The 13,191-nt window shown below is 42.9% G+C and overlaps 1 protein-coding gene across 1 annotated transcript; it reads right to left on the bottom strand.

The window, feature by feature from the left end:
- Positions 1-1,002: 1,002 nt before the first annotated feature.
- On the bottom strand, positions 1,003-12,952 carry LOC120031264 (prolyl 3-hydroxylase 3-like). The gene is made up of 16 exons (XM_038976941.1): positions 12,578-12,952; positions 12,062-12,246; positions 11,464-11,622; positions 10,732-10,924; positions 10,165-10,296; positions 9,772-9,914; positions 8,932-9,021; positions 8,739-8,791; positions 8,547-8,626; positions 8,207-8,334; positions 5,755-5,850; positions 5,489-5,639; positions 4,909-5,026; positions 3,011-3,086; positions 2,438-2,578; positions 1,003-1,631 (listed from the first exon to the last, which is right to left on the bottom strand). The coding sequence occupies exons 1-16, from the start codon at positions 12,888-12,890 to the stop codon at positions 1,452-1,454; spliced, it is 2,238 nt and encodes a 745-aa protein (XP_038832869.1). The 5' UTR covers positions 12,891-12,952; the 3' UTR covers positions 1,003-1,451.
- Positions 12,953-13,191: the final 239 nt, after the last annotated feature.

The raw sequence follows: 13,191 nt of genomic DNA, 5'->3' as shown, positions 1-13,191 counted from the left end.
GGACGCCATAAAGTTATACTGTTACACATGGTAGCAATTGAAAGGGAACAGTTTGTAGATAATGGGGAAATTATTAGACCAAAGGTGAGTACGCAACAGTTCAACTGACACGAGACTGGATTGAAACATTACACTGTTGAGTTTATGCGTATTTGACATTTACTGTACTTTTCACCGGCCGCATACTCTAGATACGTATTATAAGATATTCCTGGAAAATACTTTCCTAGCTGTGCCGTCGAGGAACTAAAGCAAGCACCCTTGTGGTTGTTTTGTTTGGAACACAACCCTGCGTCACAGCCATCACACAATTACTGGTGTGTTTTTTACGCAATCCAAAAACGGTCCATTTTAAATCGCAATCTGGTTCAGGTGAGCATGATTTGAAAGCTTGTTCTATTGACAACATGACTTGCTGAGTTTTGTACGATCTTAGTATTAGGCTTTCACAAGGCAATTCAGAGAAACAGATCGTAATTTTGGTGCGCATAGAAAGGAGTCAAGAGTACATTCAGGTGCGTGTGCCGCAGCAAATTGTCTTAACAATAAACAAACATAAGATCATTCTGTACAGAACAACCCAGGGTATGATGCCATGTCATCTTGTAACTGTACATCAAACAGTGATCATAAACGTTGACATGAGTTTTAGGATTTGGAAATGTGAAGTGCACATTTGGACCATATGGGTATTTGGCTTGCTTGTATGACTTCAAAAGCTGTATTTATTATAATCCGCAACGTCGCATCTTTCTGAATACATCGAGTCATCTTAAATGTACAGCATTTCGCTCACTCAGACAACAAAACATTTGCAAAGGTGGCCCAATAGCGGGAGGGCAACTTCTTGTCGAGCGCTGGTGCTCAAGTTAAAAACGGCAGTCAGTCTCTCTCCCACTTATACCTCTTTCAGACAGAGGGAAGATGCCACTTCAGAAGGACCTCAGCTATGGCTTTTTGTCTATATCTGCAACAAGGGCTTTTTCATTCTCACTCCCTCTCCACCATTTTGAATAACTTTTATTAAATTCCTTTTACTTTTCTCCAGCAGGTATGTAACAGTTATTACATAGCAAACACTAAGGCATACACTGTAACACAAATGGACTGATTGTCAATTGTCAACGAAGGGGGTGGAAAGACACACAATCACACAACACAGTCTCAAAGAGAAAGACTGAGGGAGGAAGAGAGAGCGAGAAAGATGGACAAAAATACCTTCTTTCATAAATGGTCTCAGACAGAGAGAGACAGAGAGAGGAAAAGAAGTGAAAGAGCGTGGGTAGGGATTGAAAAGCCTGGTGTAAAAATAGAGAAGAGTTTATGGTCTTTTGGGAGAGGGGACTGGTGGCTGGACCGGGATGGTCCACCAAGTAGGACGGGGAGGTGAACAGGACTACCCCGCTGTTCAGCGTGGGTGGTTCAGTCTTTAAATCCATCACAGCAGCTCATCACAGCTCGTCCTTTCCCCCCGTCACCCTGCCCCTCCCTCTACTCCTCGACGACTGGCTTCCGCTTCTACCACTCCGAGCAGGGGCAGCGGTGCCCTCTCTTCCCTCCTCTTTTACTTCTCCTCCTTTCGTCACACTCTGTCCATCCGCAGCCCACAGGGCCTCGGCCTCCTCCCTCTCCTGCATGAGGCACAGAAGGTACAGTAATGTGAGGTGAAGTGTTCACGCCACGGCCGTGATCAGACAAAATCCAGGCTAGCTGGGTAAGAAACAGAAGTGCTCCTTTAAAATCTAGGGAAAATTGTGCCGGAACTTTCCTCAAGTTCAACCTTAAAATTATAGATCATTAATAAACCGACCAACGGTAAAATAAAAAAGTGCCTATTGTCACATGTTATTTGACTACCAACCCGAGCTGACGTTGACTTATTCTTCAAAAGCGCTATCTAAACAAAAAGTTAATTAGCATAGGGAAAATAGCTTTAAAATTGTCAGCGCTAGATGTGAAAAATGAGAAAGAAACAACCATTACATTTGCATGTATGTTCTGTTTGTTTGTCTGCAGCTGATCTGGTTGCTATGTACAGTACGTTGCTATGAACAATAACCTTGCAGTCACTTTTGTAACTTCACCGCTTGTGGTAGAAGTTCACCTTAACCACTGATCTAGGATCAGCGTCGCCTACCTAACCATTAATACAATACATTTATTTTAAAAAATGGTTAGGGGCAACACTAACCAATTTCAACTTCACTTCCCTACCAAGATGGCCGCCAGCCCACATTACCATCTAGCGAGCAGTCGGTCCTCCCCTTTTTTTTAACTCTATCCCTTTTTTTTTTTTTTTACTCTATAGCATTATAGCGTTAGCCTGGTCCCAGATCTGTTTGTGCTGTCTTGCCAACTCCTATGGTTATTGTCATGCCAAACATATCTGATCTGGGCCAGGCTTATATAGAGCAACCAATCCAATAACAGTTCTCACCATATCCCTGTGGTGCTTCTCCTTGGTGAACCAGAGGGCCAGTGCACACCTGCGGCCAGCGGTCACCGCGGTCACACCATGGGGGTTGACAGGACCGGAGGAGAACCCCACCAGTCGACCACAGGTGGGTTTCACCCGGGCCTACAGAAAGAAAGAAAGAAAGAAAGAAAGAAAGAAAGAAAGAAAGAAAGAAAGAAAGAAAGAAAGAAAGAAAGAAAGAAAGAAAGAGAGAGAGAGAAAGAGAGAGAGAAAGAGAGAGCATCAGAAAGGGTAGCCTCTATAAGGGCCATGCTAGAATAGATAGAAGAGGCAATATCATCAGAACTTACTAAGTACACACAACACAAACTATTTGTTCTTAATTTAGCGTTAGGGCAAATATTAGGTGTACAGTTACTGAACGGGTTAAGGTTTGAATTGCATACGTTAGAAAGCTGTGCTTCCATCCTTTCTAGCATGGCCAGATAGTGATGACCGGGTCACGGTGGGGCCGGCGGGGCATAGGTCAAAGTTCATGTGAAGATCAGCCAGTGTAAAGTGTTCTACTTGAGTTTTAAATGTCAAGTGACTTACTGTGACAGTCTTGGCATCCCTGTCTGTGAAGAAGAACTCCCCACCGTCAAAGTCATCGTTCAGATAGAGCACAGCGCTGGAATGGAATCAGACATGGTCTTAGTCGGCATTTAACAACAAGTCTAGTCAAAGTTGTCAGTTGCCATCTGTATTGCTTAGTCAACAAACGTAGTGGTGCTATATAACACACTGCCAGAGGCACATCACATTATTTCCTCACACCCTCCTGCCTGAAATCACAGAGGAACTCTGGAGCTCTGTCAGAGTAACCATCAGGTTCTTGGTCACCTCCCTGACCAAGGCCCTTCTCCCCCGATTGCTCAATTTGGACAGGCGGCCATCTCTACGAAGAGTCTTGCTGGTTCCAAACGTATTCTATTTAAGAATGATGGAGGCCACTGTGTTCTTGGGGACCTTCAATGCTACAATAATGTTTTGGTACCCTTCCCCAGATCTGTGCCTCGACACAATCCAATTCCTTCAACCTCATGGCTTGGTTTTTGCTGACATGCACTGTCAACTGTGGGACCTTATATAGACAGGTGTGTGCCATTCCAAATCATGTCCAATCAATTGAATTTACCACAGATGGACTCCAAGTTGTAGAAACATCTCAAGGATGATCAATGGAAACAGGATGCACCTGAGCTCAATTTCAAGTGTCTTTGTGTCTGAATACTTATGTAAATAAGGTATTTAAAAAATATATAATAATAATAAATATATATATATATATATGAGAAAAACATGTTTAAAAAAAAATCTATTTAAGAATAAGACTAACATAACAAAATGTGGAAAAAGGGAAGGGGTCTGAATACTTTCCGAATGCACTGTATTTACCTATAGCGTACTCAAGCAGTCAAAAGTGTAGTATTTGGTTCCATATTCCTAGCACGCAATGACTTCGTCAATCTTGTGACTATACAAACTTGTTGGATGCAATTTGTTTTGGTTGTGTTTCGGATTATATTTGCATTGTCAATTGCATTGTAAATAAATATAGAAGATGTTTCTGAACAGTTCTACATTAATGTGGATGCTACCATGATTACGGACAATCATGAATGAATCATGAATAATGATGTTCATAACCCCACAATCATGAATATAGATCATACCCCCACAAAAATGCTAACCTCCCCTATTATATGTAATGGTGAGAGGTTAGCATGTTTTGTTGTTAGCCTCTGAACGTCACCTCACTCATAATTATTCATGATTCATGAATGATTTTTCTTAATCTTGCCATTATCAGGATTAATTAAAGTTTTCAGAAACATCTTATCTATTCACTTAGAAGAAAATAAAACTCCAATCACCATTCAGTTACTATTGTGCAAAACTTAACACAATCAAAACAAACTGCAAATGCATCCAACGAGTTTGTAAAGTCACATGTTTGATGTAGTCATTGTGTGCAAGAAATATGGGACCAAATACTAAACTTTTGACTACTCTGATAGGCTGTAAGTGAATTTCTCCAAATATTTATGACTTCTTCACACTGGGGGGACAAAATACATAAAGTGCTTTCATTTGTAAATGGCAAAACAGATATGTATGAAAATACCCTCAAATAAACAGTTACATTCTGTACTGTCGCCTCATATGAAACAATTGATCTCAAATCCAAACTGCTGGAGTATAGAGCCAAATGTACCATTTTAGTTTCACTGTCCAATTGCATACACATGGGAGTGTATGTGGTATTGTATAGCTCAACTACCAAGTCTTGTGTGTGTTTTTTTTTACGTGTAATTACATGTCTGCGCATGCACAGTGCAGACATCTGCATGCTCCTGTGTGTGTGCATGTGTTTTGCCAGTCTGCGTGTGTGTGTTTGTGCGTCCTGCCAGCTTGTGCGTGTGGGTGCGCATGTATGAGTGTGTGTGTACCTCAGGTCTCTGTGTGTAAAGGCAGGTGGTTCTCTCCAGCACTGTCTGGTCTCAGGTTCCAGTAGACAGTTGTCCACATGAACAGGGTGAGACAGGTCCAGTCTCCCCTCCTGGTCCCCTGGACAGGACACACAACACAAGAGGGCCATGTTCATTAGGCACCAAATGGAAGAAAATGGACTGAAATAGGGAGGGACTACCTGGAGTTGTTCAATAAGAAACACTCATTTTAGTTTTCCGTTGCAAAACGTTTAAGACAGTTTCCCATTGTGTGCCCTAATGAACACGACCCAGGTAACACAACGGGTGACATAGCACAAAGCAGATAAGACACCTGATACAAGTCAAGGGTTAGCTATTGGGTTACACTATAAATGGGAAAAGCGTGACAAAATCTAGAGGCCTTAACCCTATTTGAATAGGAAAGCTTTGCGCCATTTTGCATTGAGACCCACAAATGTAATACATAATGGAATCAACAGAACAGATGGAAATGAACATGAAATATGAAGACGTGAAACCAAACATTTTTGGAACCATCATTCCAAGAAATAGAGGGCATTGCTTGAGTGGACCATACCTGTGATGGCGCTACGGCACACTAGATGTGTGTAGGAGAAATGGAGTCCTGAGGGGCTCCTGAAGTAGGAGTGCAAAAGGGTTCTCACCCTCTCCCCCATCTCATGCAGCAGCTTAGCGTCTGATTGGTTCACCATGCCGTCCTGAGCCAACTGCAGACCAGACAAGTGTTCAACTGTTCATTAGCTATGTGGCCATGTGAGACAGAGAGATCGACAGACAGACAGACAGACGGATAGACTTAATCTCGAGATGCATCGTTCTCACCTTGACAGCTCTGAGGACAGTCAGGCCCTCAAACTTCTCATGGGGTGTGTGTGGGGACCGTCGCCCCCGGTAACCGTCCCCAGTGGACGCAGCTGCCTGTCAGAGACAACACAGGAAGTCATCATGGAGGATATGAGCTTAAAGCCCTGTTGGAATACTTCTGCTATTGCTGAATTCCAAATCCACCCCATGCTCATATCCCTAAGAACCATAAAAATCAGGGCCTGAATTCATAAAGTGTATACACACTACCGTTCAAAACTTTAAGGTCACTTAGAAATGTCCTTGTTTTTGAAAGAAAAGCAATTTTTTTGCCCATTAAAATAACATCAAATTGATCAGAAATACAGTGTAGATATTTAATGTTGTAAATGACTATTGTAGCTGGAAATGGCTGATTCTTAATGGAATATCTACATAGGCGTACAGAGGCCCACTACCAGCAACCATCACTCCTGTGTTCCAATGGCACATTGTGTTAGCTAATCCAAGTTTATCATTTTAAAAGGCTAATTGATCAGTAGAAAACCCTTTTGCAATTATGTTAGCACAGCTGAAAACTGTTGTTCTAATTAAAGAATCAATAAAACTAGCCTTCATTAGACAAGTTGAGTATCTGGAGCATCAGCATTTGTGGGTTCGATTACAGGCTCAAAATGGCCAGAGACAAAGACCTTTCTTCTGAAACTCGTCAGTCTATTCTTGTTCTGAGAAATTAAGGCTATTCCATGCGAGACATTGTCAAGAAACTGAAGATCTCGTACAATGCTGTGTACTACTCCCTTCACAGAACAGCGCAAACTGGCTCTAAGCAAAATAGAAAGAGGAGTGGGAGGCCCCGGTGCACAACTGAGCAAGAGGACAAGTACATCAGTGTGTCTAGTTTGAGAAACAGATGCCTCACGAGTCCTCAACTGGAAGCTTCTCAACGTCAACAGTGAAGAGGCAACTCCGGGATGCTGGCCTTCTAGGCAGAGTTCCTCTGTCCAGTATCCGTGTTCTTTTGCCCATCTTAATATTTTATTTTTATTGGTCAGTCTGAGATTTGGCTTTTTCTTTGCAACTCTGCCTAGAAGGCCAGCATCCTGGAGTCACCTCTTCACTGTTGAAGTTGAGACTGGTGTTTTGCGGGTACTATTTAATGAAGCTGCCAGTTGAGGACTTGTGAGGCATCTGTTTCTCAAACTAGACACACTGATGTACTTCATCTGTACAAACTAGTACAAAATAGTACACAAGTATAAACACCATGGGACCACGCAGCATTCATACCGCTCAGGAAGGAGACGCGTTCTGTCTCCTAGGGATGAACGTACTTTGGTGTGAACAGTGAAAATCAATCAAAGAACAACAGCAAAGGACCTTGTGAAGATGCTGGAGGAAACCGGTACAAAAGTATCTATATCCACAGTAAAACGTGTCCTATATCGACATAACCTGAAAGGCCGCTCAGCAAGGAAGAAGCCACTGCTCCAAAACTGCCATAAAAAAGCCAGACTACAGTTTGCAACTGCACATGGGGACAAAGATTGTACTTTTTGGAGAAATGTCCACTGGTTGAATGAAACAAAAATAAAACTGTTTGGCCATAATGATCATCGTTATGTTTGGAGGAAAAAGGGGGAGGCTTGCAAGTCGAACAACACCATTCCAACCGTGAAGCGCGGGGGTGCATCATGTTGTGGGGGTGCTATGCTGCAGGAGGGACTGGTGCCCTTCACAAAATAGATGGCATCATGAGGTAGGAAAATTATGTGGATATATTGAAGCAACATTTCAAGACATCAGTCAGGAAGTTAAAGCTTGGTCGCAAATGGGTCTTCCAAATGTACAATGACCCCAAGCATACTTCCAAAGTTGTGGCAAAATGGCTTAAAGACAACAAAGTCAAGGTATTGGAGTGGCCATCACAAAGCCCTGACCTCAATCCTATAGAAAATTTGTGGGCAGAACTGAAAAAGCGTGTGAGAGCAAGGAGGCCTACAAACCTGACTCAGTTACACCAGCTCTGTCAGGAGGAATGGGCCAAAATTCACCCAACTTATAGTGAGAGGCTTGTGGAAGGCTACCCGAAACGTTTGACCCAAGTTAAACAAAGGCAATGCTACCAAATACCAATTGAGTGTATGTAAACTTCTGATCCACTGGGAATGTGATGAAAAAAATAAAAGCTGAAATAAATCTTTCTCTCTACTATTATTCTGACATTTCACATTCTTAAAATTAAGTGGTGATCCTAACTGACCTAAGACAGCGAATTTTTACTAGGATTAAATGTCAGGAATTGTGAAAAACTGAGTTTAAATGGCCATTGATAGGCTCGGTGTGATTTTCACTATATTGCAGTTTCAGCTATTATTTCCCATCAAATGGGAAACACCAAAGGGACAGGGCTCATTAAAAGGGAGTCTGAGGGAGTCTTGTTTTCTGAGCAAATAATATGCAAGCTTACGGTCGCTAGGCGCAGTACTGTGTCGCATTCCTTCTGATCTAGAACTCCGTCCAGCACGACGCGATTAGTTCCATTTAAAGAATTGTCGTCCATGCTGATGGTGACACCAACCTGAGGAACAGGACCCCCTGGGGGATGGAACAGAGCGGAGGTGTGAGTGAGACACAGGAAGAGGGTCCACACACACACACACACACACACGCAAACACACATTTAAATCAAATCACATTTATCAGATTATTGTTTCCCAATCCCGAGACCCGAGCCAATGATGTTTTTTGTCATTACCAATCCATCAATGTGTGCTTGTAACATGCCAAACACCAATGTTTATCCTTACCTGCATAGAACCCACTATCGTCCATCTCCAACTCTTTCTCTCCCGCCTTCAATTTCTCATTCAGCACTTCCTTTTCTGCTCTGGAAATCAGAAAGGAAATGGCTTTCAACCGCCCAATAGCACTTCAAAGCCCTTTCTCTCCACACTCCCGTCCTCTTTTGCAGTAACTTCCTCCTTAACTTTTCCTCTTACCTCCATGTGTCTCTCAGCAACTCAGGAACAACCTCCTCTGGAGTCCAGAGATCCTATAGGGGAGGATTGTTCAGTTTGAAAGTAAATGTGAGTGACCAAATCAGATCCATATATAGCCCAGATATACAGTAGCTACTTTATGGCTCTGAGCCAAACCAGATCCAGCGATAATCAATAAACAACTTTATCATACCGGGTCGGTGAAATTGAAGTTGAGGTTTTCCATTCCGAAGTAGAGTAGCTTTTTCTCCTGCAGTGAGCGGCTCACATACCTGGCTATCTCCTGAGAATATAAAGACAGAGACTGAGGCTTAGACGCACCTTAGAGGCTGCTGCCCGATGTACATAGACATGGAATCAATGGTCACTTTAATAAATATATATTTTATCAATATATATATATATATGTCCCTACACCTGCAATAACATAATGTTTACATACTGTTTTACTCATTTCATATGTATATACTGTATTCTAGTCAATGTCACTACAACATTGCTCGTCCTAATTTTAGATATTTCTTAATTCCATTCTTTTACTTTTCGATTTGTGTGTATTGTTGTGAATTGTTAAATACTACTGCACTGTTGGAGCTAGGACCTAAAGTATGTCCCTACACCCGCAATAACATCTGCTAAATATGTGTATGCGACCAATATATATACACATATATATACACACACACACACACACACACACACACACACACACACACACACACACATACATACATACATACATACATACATACATACATACATACATATATATATATACACACATATACATATATATATATATATATATATATATATATATATATATATATACACACATATACATACATATATATACACATTTTAATTTAATTAAAAGAGTGATGCCTACAGAGAAAACCAATATACTGGTCTTCACAGTAGAGTAAGATACAATAATGTATCTATCAAATTTGAGGAGTGTCGTTTATAAAATGAAACCTCCCTAGTGGGCCAGGCTAGGGGTTATTGATTTTAGGCTGAGAACCATTAGTACCTGGGAGGGCTTTGTCCCATGTGCCTCAGTGTCACCCCCCAGTGTCTCTGTGTAGAGCTCCAGGTTACTGAGGGAGTCTTTGTCTGAGGGGTAGAACAGGAGGAGAGACCGCAGAGAACGCACCGCTCCTCCTAGATCGCCCGCTGCGGGAAATAGGTGAGAGAGAGAGAGAGAGAGAGAGAGAGGGAGGGAGATGGGCTTTGATTGTTCATTAGATATGTCAACTCCTGTATGAAACACCAGAGCCTTTTTGAAATAATACATTTATTACAGGTGCAATAGTCAGGCCAGTATCATCAGCTGCAGTAGAAGCAGAGTTACCATCATAATTGTCGTTCGCGTCATCATGTGGTCATTACTGTAACGTCAGATATGACCGTTCCCCTGTCTAACCTTTGAACTGTGCGATGTGTAGATGCTCCAACTGTGTGGGTAGTAAGTCCTCCTGGGCTGAAATCCTTCCGGGTCGCGTCGCCACCTGAGTCACACAGGCCTGCTGGCAGGACAGGAGGGAGAGGGAGAGTGCTGGAGGACAGGAGATAAAAATCACACGATAAGTAGAAGGAAAAATTAGAAAAGGAGAGAATAGCATAAGAATAAAATAGTAGAACAACTATCCTATACATGTAAAACGAATTACAATCTTTGCTTTGTTTTGGACCAAACAAAATATGCACTGCGTGACATTTTCAGCCTACTAGCAATGAATGAGCTATAGCCCTGCATAGACAACCAGCTTCATGAACACAAACATGTTTTTCCTGTGACCTGTGTGGTCCAGTGGTTAGTGCCACATGTGCAACCCAGCTTCCAATGTCCGCATGGGTTCAAATCCGACCCATGCCCTTCTGACTCACAATCTCTCGTACTTTTTCTGTCCTCGTCACTGTCCTATCTCAATAAGGATATATAAAACCCTTAAAAATATAAATTTTTAACAAACAAACATGTTTTTCTCACCTGCAGCCTTCTCAAACACCCCGTCCATTCCGTCCTCTCCTCTGTTCTCAGGGAGCCGCTGTGAGGCGACCTCACACTGCGCCCTGCACTCATCAGTCTGTCTCAGTGTCTCGTTCACACAATCCATCCATTTCTCCACAGCGTGCGTCCAATCAGAGGAGGCCTCAGAGGTGAGGGCGGAGTCGTACAGGGCCTGTGGTTAATAGAGGAATGGAGGTTAGGGGTAAGAGGAGGGAGGAATGTTAGCTGGAAAGGTTGGCTATAATTGGTAAACATCAAGAACAGAGTGCGATGGAGAGGAGTTGTCGATGGCCTATACTCCCAATGGGCATAGTAAGTATGGAAAGCATGAAGACTAGCTGGAGACAAGCAAAACAAAGCAGTGAAATTAACTGCATTTTTGTTTTTACTGTTAGGCTTTAGCGATATCAAAAGTCCAGTGAAGTCCACATGACGTATTCTCATTTATAGTACACTCCATTAGTAACATGTTATCAGGAATGCTGTGGGTGCATGCAGAGGTTACTGTGTGAGCCCAAAAGGCTTTTATGATTGGTTAGGTACTTAAGGTGAAGCACACAGAGAGGAATTTGAACCCTCAGGCCACATGTGGGAATCAAAGAATATTTCTTACAACAAATAATACTTCTACTTATTTATGCATCCAATCTACCATTTATTTGAAAATATCTCAGACACACCAACCCTCCTCTCCCACTGTTTTTTTATTACCCAGTGTTTCTCTGTCTCCATCTCTCTATCCTGGAATGCGTCCTCTGTTACTCCCTCCATCCGTCTATACTTCTCAATGTTGTTCCTCATCTCCAGGTGACTGGGGTTGGCCACGAAGAACGTGTGTGCTGCTGACGCCGCCTTCTGTACTTTCCCTAGCTGAGGAAGAAGAGAAGAGAGGAGAGAAAGTTGATAGAGAACGAGGTAAAAGATGAAAAGAGGGAGGAAGAGCAGAAGGCAGGAGAGGAGGGGAAAAGAGAGCGAGAACGAGGTAGAAGACGTAGAGGAGGAGAAAGAGGGGAGGAGGAAAAAATAACAGGAGGAGGTAGACGATGAAGAAGAAAAGTTTAAAGTCCAGATGACCTAGAGTGCACGAAGACCACAGCTGTAGTTGTAGGATATTGTCGCTACAGTATGTAGTAAAGGGAGCTGGCACATTACATCATATATGCCTTATACCAGAGTAACTAACGACCAGTGGAATAACCTATGTAATTGCTTTAACATGCAATTAGCACTTCAGAGCTATAATTCAACTGCCAGCCACGCATATGCACAGGAACATAATGAAACAGCAGGTGAGTATGGTAACAGTTACCTTCCAGTAGACCACCTGCAGGAAGTTATAGGGGTTCCGGGTGCTAAACTCGTACTCGATGTCGGCAGACACGGGAAGCTGTCCTGCGGGAGTGACAGCCCGTCCCAAACAGAACCGCACACACTCAGCCCGCCGCTGGACCCAGTCCACTGCCCATAGGTCCCACACATTCCCTTTCTCTGTGTCTGAGGACACACACACACACACACACACACACACACACACACACACACACACACACACACACACACACACACACAGCAGAGATGCTACATTACTGGAATGTACCATACCAGGACTGTCTTGCACGAATGACCATAGATAGGGTCCCCACTGACTCCTGGGAGATAATCTAGGCCCTAATGCAAGCTGTGAATGTAAGTGGCAAACAGAAACATGTGATTTAATATATTTCATGCATGCACAGAGTACACACAGGTGGAGACCGAGAGACATACTCTCTATCACACATACCCTATGAACCGAACACATACAACACAGTAAACACACACATACCCAGTTTTGGTAGCCTCTCATGTCCCGCTGGCACACATTCTTCATGGCACTGCCGTCGGGTCCGAAATAGAGCCTCCCGGGTAGACATCGACTTTTCGAGCAGCTCCGCAGCTTTCTCCCACTCCTCGCTAAAGTATGCACGGACCCCGGTATAATACAAAACATCGTAAGAGGTTATGAGTCCGGACGCAGATCCTGCAGAAGCCCCGATGCCTGCAACAGGAGAGGTCAAATAGAAGAATGAGAAAAGAGAGTGAATAAGAGAGATGTGCAGCGCCACGTAGACAGAGTTGTGATTTGCGCAAAGCGCCATGGTACGCCGTAGTTATTTTTGAGAAGGAGAGGGGGAGGGACAGGGCCAGAGGAAAGTAGAGAAAGGCAGGAAAGACGTGGATGGTAGTGATGAGGGGAGGAGAAGTAGTGGGATGGGTGGAGAAAAGGGAAGAGGCAGTACACTTGAAAGTAGATTTATTGACACAGTAAATAACAGTGTTTGGAAGCACTAAAATAATGCTAAAATAATATTATAGTCTAGCTTAGTGTACTTGCCTACAGTCTGTACACACTCATTCATAACACTGTATAGGCTACACAAAAAACATTGTTTCCATTCT

Source organism: Salvelinus namaycush, chromosome 37 (genome assembly GCF_016432855.1).
Source record: "Salvelinus namaycush isolate Seneca chromosome 37, SaNama_1.0, whole genome shotgun sequence".
NCBI classification, from domain to species: Eukaryota; Metazoa; Chordata; class Actinopteri; order Salmoniformes; family Salmonidae; genus Salvelinus; species Salvelinus namaycush.
The sequence above is the reverse complement of the archived record's forward strand: the minus strand, read 5'-3'. Positions and strand labels throughout refer to the sequence as shown.